Here is a 16,685-nt window from a genome sequence, read left to right on the forward strand (position 1 = left end):
AGTGCAGGAAAACTGTACTTAGGGCACTTCCAGGTGCTCACCGCTCATCCTTTCTTCAGTTCCTAATCCAACTGAAGCAACACTTTGGGCACTTCCAGATACCCTGATTGCTGAGCATTCATTCTGATTTGCTTGCAGGGAGGTTAGACGACACTACATCAAAGCAAGCACAGTCTCACACTTTCCACTGTTTTGCCCCCATCTCTTTCTTTCTTGCAAAAGTCTGATCTTCTGAAGAATTGGGTTTTTTGCACAAGAACTGCAACCGTGCAACCTGAATTTGCCAGTATGCAATTGAATCCCACCTGAAAATAGTGGCAAATCATGCTTCTAGTTCCTTCTCTCTCCACTCCCACCCCTCTGGATTCAAAGCAGATGTTGCAACCTGGCAGTCTTATGTAAACTAGGTAGCTGCACTTACCATACTGGGGAGGAAACCCAGGGCCTGTGGGTTGGCTTGTGAGTTGTGGTGGCAAATTGGTGTTCGGTGGGTTTGAGCCAGGGATCCCCTCCTGTCTGGCCATTGAAGGTGGAGCGCAGTGACTGGTCAAATTATTTGCTGGTGAAGAAATCTGAGGACCAGACGACAAGGCCATTTGATGTGGTCGAGGTGGCGGAGCTTGCAAAGGTGGTGGGAGGCCAGAAGGCATGCAAGGAGGTGTGTTTGGGGCGTTACCAGGACCTGAACAAGAGTATCACCATTATGAATTCATTTGAAAAACCCTTTAGAATAATAATCACAGTGGAATGCAGGTATGTCTTAAGACACCTGCTGTTGTAGATCTTTACATTCATTTTAAAAGGAATTAAATAATATAAATGATATTCATATCAAACCAATTGCTCTTCTCTAAAATCTTAAAATTGAAACATAATTATAGAAATAACTTTGAATATTAGGAATATTAACTTTAAATATTCACTGTAATACTTTCACAACTGAATCTGTTCTACACTAAAAACAAGTCTTCATTTGGGTGCTTAAATCTTACGAGAACAATGGATTGTGAAGGCTGCAAACGTATCAAGCATCTATTTTACTGCCAGTACAAAGTATATTGTAAACTGTTTTGCATTTTGTTAAAACAGTTTAAGGAGGAGTTTCCCCCCCCCTTTAAAACAGGAACAGTTTATTATTGGGACCAATTTATTTGCTGGATCCTATATATGTCATTCATATATATATATATATATATATATATTTGCTTTCGTAGATTTTCACGGGTACAGGAATGCAGGTTTTGGTGTCCTCGGGTGTCTTCCCGTGTAAAAGTTGGGGTGTCTAGGCGACGTTTCGACGAGGTCTCACTCGTCATCTTCAGGCTGGTGCTTTCGGCTTCTTGTTACTGGAACAAGTATTTATAGGAACTCAAACACTGAGATCCTGCTCTGTTCCAGTAACAAGAAGCCGAAAGCACCAGCCTGAAGATGACGAGTGAGACCTCGTCGAAACGTCGCCTAGACACCCCAACTTTTACACGGGAAGACACCCGAGGACACCAAAACCTGCATATATATATATATATATATATATATATATATATATATATATATCCACCTGAACACTTCAGTCTGTGGAACTGGCACTGTTATGGGTGCCACACAATAAACATTATAATACATATTGTAAGAAATCCATATTTTAGGTAACCTCTGGTCTGAGGTGTATTTATATGAATCTTTGACCTGCCAAGGCATCAAATTTGGCCCATGAGGTCATTATTTTAAAACCACATCCACCTGCAAATCAACTCACATCATTTCTATGTGGGGCGATGTCAGCTGATCGGTGGGGCGGGATATGAGTATGGCAGCTCCCCTGCTGGGAACTAGTCCATGCAGGATTTAACTGCCACTCAGCAGCTGATATCCTGCTAAGTTTTCCTGTGTGTGGCAGTTCACTTCCTGCTCAATTTGGCCATGCTCCATTGCTGGGGACAAAGGGCAGTGCAGGGTTGTTTGAAAGTCCCTATTGCTTTGTGCTGCATTTTGAAGACCCAACAGTCAGGGTTTCAAAGTGCAGCATCACCTGACATCAAATGACTGACAGGTGACAGGGAAAATAAGGATCTGGCCACTAGCCAGGAAAAGTTCCCTACCCCTCTTCCAAGAGACTATGTTGGAAAATATACTTGAAAAAGGAAACATCTTTTCCGGCTGAAACATACAGAAAGTTTACAAATGCTGAACTCTCCAGTTATTTTTATTTTAGTAAAGCAGCCAATCTACAAAAGTTTTTTTTTTAAAAAAACCATTTTTTAAAGAGCTGCCAGTTTAAAAGCATAAACATGATGTTCAAGGCCATGATCCCTTTATATCCCAGTAATATGATTAACATACTAAAACCTGGAGAACTCCAACAAGATTTAGAACAGTCCCATTAGAATGCAATCTTTCTTATCAAAATCTTCCAGTAGATTTAGACCTATTGAACTTGTGAGCATTTGTTTTCTCTGGAACAAACCCAAGCTAAAATAAAATAAAAAAATGCATGTGATCTCTCAGAAGCTTTTATGGAAGACTATGTAGTCCTTACCATAATTATTTATTTGCATGTTGCCAAGCTGATTGGCCAGCTGTGCAGAAGAAGGGGGTGGACTGTTTGGATAGGAGGACGGAGATGGATGGCTGTATGGGGGGAAGGAAGGTGCAGAAGGTGGAAACCTGAAGAGAAAAAAGAAGTGTTACCAAAAAACACACCAAACAGCTGACAATGTAATATCCACTCCTCAAACAACTCCTAGAATTCAAAGTCTAAACAACATGGTTTGTAAACCTATGGAAGTAAACCCAGGCAAGCCTCAGGATCACAGGATATTCCTCCTTTCCCTCTACTGTACTTCTCCAGAGCAGCCACAAGGAGTTCAGAAATGTTTACTTCACTCCTTCACTATCCAGTTTTGTGTTTTCCAGACCAGACAAAATGTATAATTAATTATGGCTTATTTTCATTTGTAATTATTATTATTATTCAATCACCTTACACACAATCACCTTACACACACACACACACACACACACACACACACACGTTTGAATTTGTTCAGAGATAGAAAACAACGCCAACTCAAAAATGATTAACATCAGAGAAACCTAAGCACTAGGGCATGCATTAATAACCTGTGATTTTGATAAAATGTAGCATTACTAATTCTTGCCCGGCACATTCAGAGGGTAGGGTAGAAGAAACAAAGAGAACTGAAATAGGACTAAACCTCATATTATGGCTCATGGACCTTCTGCTTTGATCTTTTAAAATCAGGCATGGAGGTCAAAGGCTATTCTCTGCCCATAGAATACACTCCATATTGTAACTGCACTAAACATATGGATCAAATTAGGCTCTGGACTCTAATCTAAATAATTGCTTGATCCAGGAAGAAAGAGTCAGGCTTTCCCCCTTGATTAATCTGATTTATACAGACGTTTCTTAATAAGCATTCCAGTGAACAGCACTTAAAAGTAGTGCTTTATTTGTTTGAAATGAAGCACTAAGTTCTATCCACAGAGTATGTCACCTACACAAATGTTTAAGGAATGAGAGGACTCTACAGGATGCACAGTAATGAAGTTAGGATTTGAGTGCAAAGGACTGTGGCCTCATCAACAGCACAAACCAAACTGGCAATAGACCTTAGTGCTCCAGGGATGGGATGCTTTTGCTACACACACACACACACACACACACACACACATATCTAGGAGTAAATCTAATGGAACTCAGTGGCACTTCCAAGCAGAAATGTAAAATAGTTATTATTTATTATTTATTTTCTCCAAGGAGCTCAAGGAGACATACATAGTTCTTTCCCACCCCCATCTCATTTAATCCCCACAACAACCCTGTGAGGTAGTCGAAACAAAATAAAAATATTCCTTCCAGTAGCACCTTAGAGACCAACTAAGTTTGTTATTGGTATGAGCTTTCGTGTGCATGCACACTTCCATGCATGCACATGAAAGCTCATACCAATAACCAACTTAGTTGGTCTCTAAGGTGCCACTGGAAGGAATTTTTTTATTTTGTTTCGACTACGGCAGACCAACACGGCTACCTACCTGTAACTAGAACCTGTGAGATAGGTTAGGCTGAAAGGCAGTGACTGGCCCAGGGTCACCCAGTGAGCTTCATGGCTGAGGGTGGATTTGAATCCTGGTACCCCAGATCCTAATCCTAGTCTGACACTAACCACTGCACCAAACTGGCTTTGGCTTGCCATGTGCCCCTTCAGCATATATCTGGGAATGTAGGATATGGTTATAGTCTAGCCCTGTGCAGGCATCCTACTTCTGTGTTTCATGTGAAGAGGGAGAGCAATGATGCACATGATAGCTCCACTGCCACATCACCCATAACCATTATCATCCATCTGTTGGAGGAACAGCTTCTGCAATGGGAGCCTTTTCTACTCATGTACATTCCCACATGCAATGGCAAAACCTACATGTTACAGGGAACCTATGTGAATAGGAAATACTCCCCAATGCAGAAGTTATCCCTCCAACTCATGGACAGCAATCAGAATGAAGATGAAAGCTGGAGCTAGAGCTGTCTAATTGCTCTCTCCACACATCTTACAGGCGTAAGATGCCCAAATAGAGACAGAGACTATTCTGTACACCATATACTGTATTTGATGGGAAGAAATAATTGAGATAAGTGCTAGCCACTACCTGAGTTCTGCTAATGGACCCAGAATATTATTTTACTCATTTTTGGTATGGATTAGTGATATGACAAAAAAGCTGTGGACAAGTTTAAAACTGCTTTCAATGGTATGTGCAGTAAATATTTGAGCAGATAAACAGAAATTCTAAGCATAAATACATTTATTGCTTTGCTTTAAAAAAAATAAAAATCACCTCTGTGATTGTTGTGCTGTAGCGCTGGGCCCATTCTGGATATTGGTTTGGTTAAACTGGTGAGCACTAGGAGATGGTGAACCAATGGGAGCAGCAGACCCAAAAGGCACATTAGGTTTCAACATAGCTAAAGTAAAACACAGGCATGAACATAGTGGATAACAAAAGAAAGTCACTGCATAAATGAGGTACACATTACCAACAGCTAAAGCAAAATAAGTATGGAATTCATTTATGGACCTCAAAAAAAGGAAGTCTAAACTCCTCAGGAAGTTATATTATGCTCTAGTATTTACTGTAAATTCTAGATAGCAGATCACTCACAGAATATGCACAGTCTACATAATACCAAGACCAAGCATCTTTCATTGCTCATGGTCTTCTCATTGTAATACCTGATTAAACCAGGAGCTTTTCTTTTCACTAATAGTGCAAAATAAATATAAACAAGTACAGTGGTACCTTGGTTGTTGAATGGCTTGGCTCCCAAACAAATCAGCTCCCAAACGTTGCAAACCTTAAAGTGAGTGTTCCAGTTTGTGAACGTTTTTTGGAAGCTGAACATCTGACGCGGCTTCCGCTGCTTCTGATTGAGTGCAGGAAGCTCCTGCAGCCAATCAGAAGCTGTGCCTTGGTTTTTGAATGGTTCCAGGAATCGAACGGACTCCTGGAATGGATTAAGTTAGACAACCAAGGTACCACTGAACAGTAATGTAATAATATGGATAATGACATAACATGCACTAGTCTAGTGGAGACATCAACCTCTATATGGCCAATGCCTTGATGTTACTTTACCTGATTGAGATGCAGAAGATGAGTTTACATCACCATAGTGTCCGTACATATGTGAAGAAGCAGGTTGCCCCAAACCAGCAGAGAATCCCCCCATTCCTGGCTGGGGCTGAGAATATGGAGGTGTTGCAACATATCCTTGCTGATTCATTTTAGCAGTGATTTATTTCTGATGGAAAACCTGTCGTAGAAATTAGAATAAGTCAAGTAATAAAATCAGCAATACTTCACTGATACATAGTGCAGGTAAAGCACAGAATGAGCTTTATGACCCAAAAGCAATGTTACAAGGCAAGAGGATAGCATCCTTCTTATTAGTTCTCTTGCATAATGGCTACCAGATTATTTATTTGATCTGGACAAAACGCACAGACGTTCTGTTGTAGCAAAGGCACTGATATAAACACTTTTTTAAAAAAATCAGCTAGAATAGGTGGATAACATTAATCACAGACTGAACCACTGTTACTTGTTGCAAAAACAACCAGATTTTGCCCCCAGTGGTCGTCTGGTAGGACGGCCCAATTTCCTGATTTGTAGGAAAAAATAGGTATGACTATGGATGATTCCAAACATATTTTGACAACCCATATGGATTTGAAATGATAATATTATCTTTAGCACCTGAAAATATTATACAGATGACTTTCCAGGCAGATCCAACCATTGGGTAGAAGGGGCCATTGCCTTTCCAGCTCCATGGAAAATGCAAACAGGAAAGCAGATGCCAGTAAGCAGTGGTGGAAGATGCCCATTGGGGCTGAAAGGGCAAAAGACAAGAGAGCCTAAGCGATGGTGGAGCCAAAACCAATGACAGATGGAGACTCCCCATGACTGGTTGCATGTTAGAAGACAGGTTGGTTGGGCATTGCCCCATCCACACTAATGGGCCACCCTCTACTCGCAGTAGGAACACCAAGCTTCCCCTATTTTGCACTTTTGGGTCTTTCCATTGCACATTCTGAACCAGAAGCTATCCTTGTCCCCTGTATTATACCAGGGAATGACAGAATTCAAAATCTAGTGATTGACCTTGCCAGGAGCACTTTATAAAGTGGGTCCAGCCCTGCTTACATTTTGTTGGAATTTGCACCACATGTGCATGGGCACACACTGCAGTGCTCACTGATTTTTCTAAGTATGTGCTCTAAAATGAGGCCAGTTTCCATAGTCACTGAGCACACAGTAGCCCCTGATATTCCTCACTCAGGTCATTTTTCCTGCCTATGGAACCTTCATTTGCACACTGCTGCAAAAGCTGTCTTTTCAAACAGTTGCCACCGCAAGATGCAAAAGGCACGATCCCATCCATGGCAGTTGCTTCACACAACTAAGTGGTCATCGGTAGGTAACCAACACACACAGAGAGACAGAGTTCAAGAGCCACACACCAACAGTCATGAGATCTGGCCCATAACTGGGCACTGTGGCAGCCAATACTTATTATGTATACTGAGTATACCACAATCTAGTCTCCAACTTCCAGTCAAAACACAAAAAACTCAACCATATCAGGAGTTATATAGTCCTGCAAGTGTAATCCAGACATGTTTTTCCAGTTGTATAATTCAGGCCAGTGTGGTGTAGTGGTTAAGAGAGGTAGACTCCTAATCTGGGGAACCAGATTTGTGTCTCCGCTCCTCCACATGCAGCTGCTGGGTGACCTTGGGTTAGTCACACTTCTTTGAACTCTCTCAGCCCCACTCACCTCACAGAGTGTTTGTTGTGGGGGAGGAAGGGAAAGGAGAATGTTAGCCACTACCTTCGGGTAGTGATAAAGCGGGATATCAAATCCAAACTCTTCTTCTTCAGGGCTGCAATGGTTTGCCCCTTTACTTTATTTATTGCATTTATTTCTGACCTTTTCTCCCACAAGCCCAAGGCGGCGTACAGACACTTCCCATCTCCATTTATCTTCTCAACAACCCTGTGAGGTAGGCTAGGCTGAGAGTGTGTGACTGGCCCAAATTCACCAAGTGGGTTTCATGTCTGAGTGAGGATTTGAACCCTGGTCTCCCAAGTCCTAGTCCAGCACTCTAACCACTACTCACACTGGCTTTCAGTTAAGCTCCACTGAGCATGACAAGCCTTACTTTTGACTGCGTACACGGTGCCTTTAAAGCACATTCAAAGCACATTCGTTCCTTCAAAAGATTCTGGGCACTGAAGTTCATCCCTCACAGAGCTACAGTTCCTGGCAACCCCTAACAAACAATGCTAACAAACAATTATTTGAGGGAAAGAAGGTGCTTTAAAGGTATGGTGTGTATACAGCATATTCAGTAAATGCAGATGGGGTCATGCTGGGTGACTCAGTAAACATGACAGAGTACATTACAATGGTGGTTACAGTGACGGAAGGCAGCAATGATGACAAATGTGACCTAATGGTTCAAGCCTATGCAAGTTTACTCAGAAGCAAGTCCCACAGATTTCAATGAGGCTAGCTGCCGGAAAAGCATGTACAGAAGAACTGCAGCCAAAGAAATCTCCTGCCTAATAACATCTCCTACTTATGTTTTAGCTCTTCAGAGCAAAACTAGAAGTACAGAGGGGAAATTCCATATAAAAAAGTAAGTATGATGACGTGGCATTAGAAAAAACTGTGCCAGGGTTGCAATTATCACTTTCAGTCCCTATAACTACAGCCATTATCTACTTCCAACTAATCTGTACATTAGCCAAGATAAAAATTAAGGTAGCAAAGATCACGCAGGCCTAGCTACCATATTCAATTGCCATTTGGGGGGATTGAGTGTGTGAAATCAACATGGGTGTATTCGGGGTGCACAAAGCTTGTAATAATTCAATGTGCTGAAAGAGTATATCAACTTTTTTGGAAGAAATATTACTTATATTATATATATGCAGAAACACCACTAGTACAAAGTGTTAGGGTGAAACCACATTAAAAAATGCTTTATATCTGCTCTGCTTTTAAAAAAACAAACTCTTCTGTGGATAGTTTGTGTGTATATATGCTTATGCTGCTAACTTTCAGGTGTGCATAAGGAAAGTTATCAACAAATCTTTACCAAATTCAATGGAGATAGCTCACTGAATATTAATATAGGATGCACAACAAGAGTGTTAATTTATCAGTGTTATCATTCTGGATTATGAATGCTAATGTGGAGGTCTGGTCTGCAATGTACACTTCTTTTCCCCCTGGTTGAAATATTTGTTTTGTTTTGTCTATACTGAATGTTTCTATTAACTGAACAAATTACAGTTTAAAAAACTCCCAAGCCTCTCAAGTTCCATGCATATAAAATTGCAAATCCTTTCTTGGAATCTTTTTAAACTACAAGATTTAGAAAACGAAATAGGAAAGAAAGCACATAGGCACATCAGGTTTCTCCCAGTGCCAAGGTGTTTTCCCTCCTTCTGGTTAGACTGAAACGTGGCAGTCTAAGCCCTGGTCACTTCAGCAAGTTTAGTTAGCAGCCAGCATTAAAGCACCTACACTACATTTTCATTGTCAATATAAAGAATGAAGTCCAGGGCAATTGTTGTAAGACTTGGTAATGTTCTTAGCTTTGATAGTATCTAAAGGAAACAACTTCCTGCACAGTTCAGTAGGAGGGAAAGATAGTGTGCCACGTCAGACTTCCTATGCACAACTAAATAGACTCCAAACTCTTAGAAATACAAACATAGTACTGCTGACTTAGTGGCCTATATTCACTTCCAAACAAATTACAGATAACATAGGTGGTTTAATAAACCACACCCTTTCCCCCAAAACAAATACGATACAAAGTACAAGTAAAACCCTATTTTGCAAAGTACATCAGATTTCAGTACAATTAACCCATTCCTCATAACCAGAAAGGACACACAAAACAGTACTAAAACCAAATATTGGGTTTTGGCCACTCGAGATAGGAACCTTAGGAAGAAAAGGAGTTTGGATTTGATATCCCACTTTATCACTACCCGAAGGAGTCTCAAAGCGGCTAACATTCTCCTTTTCCTTCCTCACCCACAACAAACACTCTGTGAGGTGAGTGGGGCTGAGAGACTTCAGAGAAGTGTGACTGGCCCAAGGTCACCCAGCAGCTGCATGTCGAAGAGCGGGGAAGCGAACCCGGTTCACCAGATTACAAGTCTACCGCTCTTAACCACTACACCACACTGGCTCTAGGAACCTGCCTTATGTGGAGTAGGCCATTGGCTTAGTAATGTCTACACTGACCGGCAGCGGCTCTCTAAGGGTTTCAGACGGGGGACATTCCCTACCCTAACTGGAGGTGGCAGTGATTGAACTTGGGACCTTCTGCATGCAAAGAAAATGCTCCACCATCGAGTTACTGCCCTTCCCCAAAGAGACAGACGTTCCCTATTCCAAGGTGTCCAAAAACATGTGTCACAAACTCTTTCTACACCTATATAATTTGTTGGGCCAACCGAAAGTACTCTTTGCCATTTCATCTACCTCCAGGATATGTCTAAAGTTATTAGGGATTCTAGTCCTACCAGTGCGGTCGTATGATTGGACTCAGGTAGACTTCCCAAAGTCATACTGAAAGAGGTGATTGACTGCAAACCATAGAAAGAACTAGTCATGCTTAGGCCAGGTTTAGATATCACAGCTAAATCACCTTGTGATCTGGCCCATACCTAGAGCTTGGATACTTCCATCTTCCTCTCCTTGTGCACCCCAGTTCCCTCACCTACTCATTTTCTTCTACATCCAAATCAAGTAAAATATGGTTACTGCCAAAAACAGATGATCACAAAACTGTTTTAGAAACCCAGTTCAAGCCATGGTTTTGTGGCAATTCTGGTATTGTGGTAAACTATAGCTTGCAGTAACTACTTTGGCTGATTTGGACATCACAGCAAACTGTAAGTACAGTACTGCCAACCAGGAAGTGAAGGATAGAGTGGGGCTTTGTGAGTCCAAGGCATGGCCCAGGTGACAGATCTTTGGTTTAGCAGTGGTGTTTGACCCATGTCATGATTTTCCACAAAAACACTAGGAAGAGCCTTCACTCATAAGCATATCACACATGTTGTATAGGCTGGAATGGTGAGCAAGAAGGAAGGAAGATCTAAAAATCAACAAAAATTTTTAAATCAGGTTAAATCAACAAACCACTTGGCCATGAAGCTCACTGGGTGACCGTGGGGCAGTCACCATCTCTTAGTCTAGCCTACCTCACAGGGTTGTTGTGAGGATGAAATGGAAAGGAGGCGAACACTTAATGTGGCAAATAAACGTAATAAGGAATAATAATAAACTGTTTGGGATAGCTCCGTAGGTAGAGCATGAGACTCTTTATCTCATGGTTGTGGGTTCAAGTCCCATGTTGAGCAGAAGATTCTTGCATTGCCTGGCGTTCGACTAGATGACCCTTGTGGTCCCTTCCAACTCTATGATTCTCCTCCTCTTCTTATGCCAGAAGAATTAATTCAAAGGCTATACTAGAAGTAAATCAGAAGGAGATTGTTGGGGACAGTGGCAGTTTCTGAAATTAACATCAGTTTCCCATGATCAACAAGTGAGATGTTTTGTGGTTGTGTTGTCTTCTACAATGATTGGCGCATGGTGAAGGTGAAGCAGTTGTGCAATCTCTTTCCAGCGCCCCCAGTATTTAAGATGCTTAGCAAAAGACTACACAAGCCATCATAAAGAGTGTCAGTGGGCAACCCAAGATTTAAAAAAGGAAGGGAAGAAGCATGCAACTTTTATGGAGATTAGGCTGATTTGCCCAACCCTGATGGGCATGGCAAGAACAGTATCCCAATATGCCAAGGTGCCAACATCACACTTTTGACTCATCACACACAGAAAATCCTACGCCCACCTAAACAGCCCAGATGCATTCTGACAAAATTCAATGCCTATACAATCAACTCTAGAAAAACCACAGAAGCCTTGCAATATTAGGTGCTAGTTAGACAGGTGGTGGTGTGTGTATTTTTAAAGCACCTTAGCATTGTTCTAATGGAGGCAACTTTCTAAAAAAAAAAAAATTAAACACATTTAAAACTGTCCGTAACGATACAGCAAATCCCTAAACCAAAACCTTCCCAAATCTCAAAGAAGAGCTGAACACTCCTGCAATTTACATCGACTTATGCCAGTCCCTAGAAGACTGGAGGTGCCTCCTTGGTGCTGCTCAGATCCTGCGTCTGGCGACCACCCCTCGCAACTGCACTCAACTTGCTGTGGGAGAAGGATAAACTCTTCCCGGTCCCCTCTCGTGCTGGGACACCCCTCTCCTCCTCCCCATAGAACTCCCCCTATGCCAAATCTACAAAATTCGTGGCTCATCCTGGGATCCTTCCAGCCGTTGTGCTGCTCCTTCTTTTGGGATGCTCCCCTCCCTCCTGCTCCCTGGAGGACAGCAGCTCCACGCACTGAGCAAAACATCCAGGATGCGCCCCCCCAATCGCATGACGCTCGCCTCTCCCCCCCCCTCCCCACCTGGGCACAGGTGGCCCCCTCACCTGGCCAGTCTCCCGCGCTCCCGTCCGCCCTTCTCGCCGCGCGGAGGCTCCGCGGGTCGCGCCGTTCCAAGCGGGTCCAGCAGGCGCTTGTCAGAGGGAGGGAGAGCGTGGCAGCCGGCTCCAGGCTCCCGCCTCTCTCGCTCGCTCTCCCCGCCCGGGAGCGCTCAGTGAACTGCCACGTCTAACAGTGCTCGCGGGAGCGCGCGGCGAGGCCCCAGCTGGCCCGGAGGAGAGCGCGCGCCGCCGCCGACAAGCGTCAGAGAAGCAGCGCATCATTGGCGAAAGTGGGAGAAGAGTCGAGCATGCGCGGTGCCTCTGGCGAAGCCTTTTGCCCTGGCGCGCTCTTCCAGTCGTTGCTCCCAAAGAGGAAGGAAGAATTGAGGAACGGGGGGAAGGCAGAACTGCTAAAGGGGAGGATCGGGGTTCTTAAGGAAGCGGGGACGGAATGGAAGAATCGCATAAGCTTCATTCATCATCATCAAACCTTTTATTGGCATCACATACAAACATCCATAACATAACAGTACAGAGTTACTGCTTCCCCCGTGGCACAAAACATTTACCAGAAAAAAAGGAGAGGCAGAGCAGATTATTGTCACAGTAAGCTTTATTAGAAAGCTTTCCTTGAGGGACAATACATGTCTGAAGGGTATCACAGCAGCAGCTATTATTGAAACAAAATAAAAAAAATTCCTTCCAGTAGCACCTTAGAGACCAACTAAGTTTGTTCTGGGTATGAGCTTTCATGTGCATGCACACTTCTTCAGATAGCATGCATGCACACGAAAGCTCATACCAATTACAAACTTAGTTGGTGCTGCTGGAAGGAATTTTTTTTATTTTGTTTCAACTACGGCAGACCAACACGGCTACCCACATGCAACTATTATTATTATTATTATTCTCCACCCATGTGGCTGGGTTGCCTCAGCCAAAAATAATAGAAGCTCATGGCTTCTCAAAGATTACTGTTGTCACCAATGTCTGCTGTTGTGACTTTTAACAGTGCTTGTTTTGCATGCATTTGTCACTCCACCTATAGAGAAAGTTTGCAGCGTTCAGGACACTTTAGTTCAGAGAAGAGGTGGCACGACAGAAGTTCATAAAATTATGCATGGAGAAAGTGAATAGGGATCACTCTCTAATGCTAGTACCTGTGGGCTTCCAATGAAGGTGAATTCTTGGAGGATTCAGAACACAGAAAGAGGAAGTACTTTTTTTACATAGCTTGAACTATGGAACTTGTTCCCACAGGAGGCAGTGATGTCCACCAAGTGGATGGCTTCAAAAGAGGGTTGGACAAATTCATGGAGGAGAGAGCTATGGGTGGCTGCTTGCCTTGATGGCTATGCTCTGCCAGCCATAGTTGGAGGAAGCAATGCTACTGAATACCAGTTGCTGGGAACCACAGGAGGGAGAGTACTTTCCCCTCAAATCCTGCTTGTTAGCCTCCCATCATGGGGCTGATGGGAGTTTTAGTTCAAAACATCTGGAGGGCAGCAGGCACATGAAGGCTGGGCTATCTTGTCATGCATCCCCTTTCCTGCACTGGCTAAATAAATAAATATGCAGTTGCTGATTCCTCATCTCTGGAAATACTGTTAACCAGGTGTGTCTGCATCCTGAAGTAAAACATACAGGTTCTTTCATAGGCGAGAAAGAGAGCTAAAGGGAAAGTAGACAATCCATAGTTATTTTACTTAACAAACTTTGCATACTACTTGATTGTAAATAGAACCTATAAACTGTTTTTAAAAAAGCAAACACTTACCTCAGCCTTCGTTGAGCCATTTTTGAGATGGAGGATTTACACTGATGTCTCTCTGGCTGAGCCAGAATGGGGAACTTCAGCTCAGGTGGAGATCTGCCTATATCCCCTTCATTCTGTCTGATATCATGTTTGGATTTCTCTCTCTAATCGTAGCAGTATATATTATCACCATCCTCACCACCCCATTATTTGCACGCTGCTTGTCCACAGACAACATATCGTCAAAGCAGCAAACAATTAGAACACACAAAATCAACAATTACAGGAGTAATTTCATAACAACAGCAATACAGTATATAACAAATGTAACAGCGAACAATCCCCACCCCACAACTTTTCAGTACTATAAATATAGCAACATTACGCCTCCAGGCAGTAGCAAAACAATTGAGTTTAAATATTTTGTCCTTGATGTTTCTGTTACTGCTGCTTTGCTTGCTACAAATTAGCCAAGAATCAAGTTAGTCTGATCAAATACTGTATCTAGGCCTCAGCTTCCACAAAGTATCACTATCCCTTTCACTTTGCCATTCAGGCAGCTGCTGAAGTCATGCTGTAACTCACAGTCCCTCTCCTACTGAATCTTCTTATGGGGAACCTTTCACCTTCCAGAAGTTGTTGAACTACGGCTCCCATCTGCCCTAGTAAGCCTGGCCAAGCCTGATGGGAGTTGTAGTTCATCAACATCTGGAAGGCCAAAGGTTCCCACACCCATTATAAGGTTTCCAAACGCAAGGAGTGGGCAGCTGGAAACAATTTTCCCATTGTGCTATATATTTGATGATATAAATTTATAATCACAGTAATTAAGTTATTTAACAAAAATGTTGAAGATCCTTGAAGGTTAAGCTGAACGCTTGCTTTGCAAAACCATTACAAAATTATGCCGTGTAAACAGTGATGTAATAGGCACCAATTTCCAACAGGTTCAATAGTCTGCTTTGGAAAGCTTTCTATCTGTACAGACAGAATGTTTTAAATTCTCTTCTGGCTATTCCGGATTACATATTTTACTCTTTTCTTCTTTTGTAGCTAAGCACAACTGTCAAGCCGATATGCTAGTTTACGGGAGATAACATAAAAGAAAAGTGACACGGTCTGCTGATAATACCACATCTGTTAAGGTTTTATCCTACACTTATTCCCAATTGACAACACAGAAGAGGAATGCAAGCTATTTAAGTAATTGCTCTAAGGATTAAAGGTGTGTTCCACAGGTGTTCCACATGTGAAGTTGAATTAGGGGAGTTGTTTCATGTTGTGGGGGGAAGGGGGAGAGATTTTAGTGAGGGAAGGAAAGATGCGTACCGAGGTTTCAAGGCCTGTTCTTTGATATAAGCAGTTCATTTTAAGAGCATTTTTGTGGTTATGTTTTATACTCCACAATATCCACAGATTTAGGAGGTAAAGTCACATGTGATTTGAAATGCAGGTATGTGGGCAAGACTGCCCCTTAATGCTGCAACTGAGCTAAATTTCAGAAGAACCAGTTTAAAACTGACAGAGAGAGAGAGAGAGAGAGAGAGAGAGAGAGAGAGAGAGAGAGAGAGAGAGAGAGAGAGAGAATCATAGAACTGTAGAGTTGGAAGAGACCACGAGGGTGATTCTAGTCCAACCCCCTGTAATGCAGGAATCTTTTGCCCAACATGGGACTCAAACCCAGGCCCCTGAGATTAAGAGCTTCCTGCTCCACCAACTGAGCTATCCCAGGTCAGGGTAAAGAGGCATTGTTGTTGTTTAGTCATTGAGTTGTGTCCAACTCTTCATGACCCCATGGACCAGAGCATGCCAGGCACTCCTGTCTTCCACTGCCTCCCGCAGTTTGGTCAAACTCATGCTGGTAGCTTCAAGAACACTGTCCAGCCATCTCGTCCTCTGTCATCCCCTTCTCCTTGTGCCCTCCATCTTTCCCAACATTAGGGTCTTTTCCAGGGAGTCTTCTCTTCTCATGAGGTGGCCAAAGTATTGGAGCCTCAGCTTTAGGATCTGTCCTTCCAGTGAGCATTCAGGGCTCATTTCCTTAAGAATGGAAAGAGGCATATCTTCAACCTATTATTATTTACATTTATTACTTGCCTTCCACCAGCTGGTCCCAGGGTGGCTTATAACCATTTCAAATTAAGAATTAAAAACAGTTAAAACAGATTACAATCACAAAAATAGGGGAAGTCCTCAAAACACACATCTCAGGTATCAATGGCCAGGGTAAAGAAGTGAGTCTTCAACATTTGCTAAAAGCGGTATAATTTAAAAGCTAGATGGGGAGGGAATTCCACAACTCATGACAAAAAACTATACAATGAAGGTGTCAGATGCACTTCCATGGTGGTGGGGAATGAACAGTGGCAGAACCACCTTTTTACAGTGTGCCACCAAATGCCCATAAAGTGCATGTGAGAGACAAATATGTGACACTAAGCAGAGAAAAAGCTGGCAAGAAGCAGACACAAGACCTTCTGCCACTTATGACTCCCCCCCCCAACCCCCAACCCCCCGACTTCTCTCAGCCCAGAGCCAAAGCTACCAAGCAGCACTCTGGAAGGGACAGCAGATTTGGCTTGGGGGGCCTTTACCTGCTTCTCTATCTCCTGTTTGCTTGCTCACAGTGGTGATGCATCCTCCTTCACATGGCAGCCACACACACACACACACACACACTGTGTTTGTGTGTGCATTGACCTCTGCTTTTGCACAATCAGAAAGTGTCACCAGACTATAATGGGACTCCAGGACAAGGAGTGGTAGCCTCTGGGGTCTTTGCATGCCAGGTAGGAATGGATCAGCTGCAGTTTCCAAG

At 42.9% G+C, this 16,685-nt stretch overlaps 1 protein-coding gene across 1 annotated transcript in view; it reads right to left on the bottom strand.

Moving 5' to 3' along the window:
• SEC24D (SEC24 homolog D, COPII coat complex component) overlaps window positions 1–12,301 on the bottom strand; it is a 61,162-nt gene extending 48,861 nt beyond the window's left edge. Inside the window, exons 1-5 of the mRNA XM_081924873.1 lie at window positions 12,118–12,301; window positions 5,662–5,839; window positions 4,864–4,990; window positions 2,537–2,664; window positions 422–682 (exon numbers count right to left, since the gene is read on the bottom strand). Coding sequence (XP_081780999.1) covers window positions 422–682; window positions 2,537–2,664; window positions 4,864–4,990; window positions 5,662–5,809 — 664 coding nt within the window. The 5' untranslated portion in view covers window positions 5,810–5,839; window positions 12,118–12,301. The remainder of the gene's footprint in view (window positions 1–421; window positions 683–2,536; window positions 2,665–4,863; window positions 4,991–5,661; window positions 5,840–12,117) is intronic.
• Window positions 12,302–16,685: the final 4,384 nt, after the last annotated feature.

Source organism: Podarcis melisellensis (assembly GCF_964234715.1).
Source record: "Podarcis melisellensis genome assembly, chromosome: 9".
Lineage (NCBI taxonomy): Eukaryota > Metazoa > Chordata > Lepidosauria > Squamata > Lacertidae > Podarcis > Podarcis melisellensis.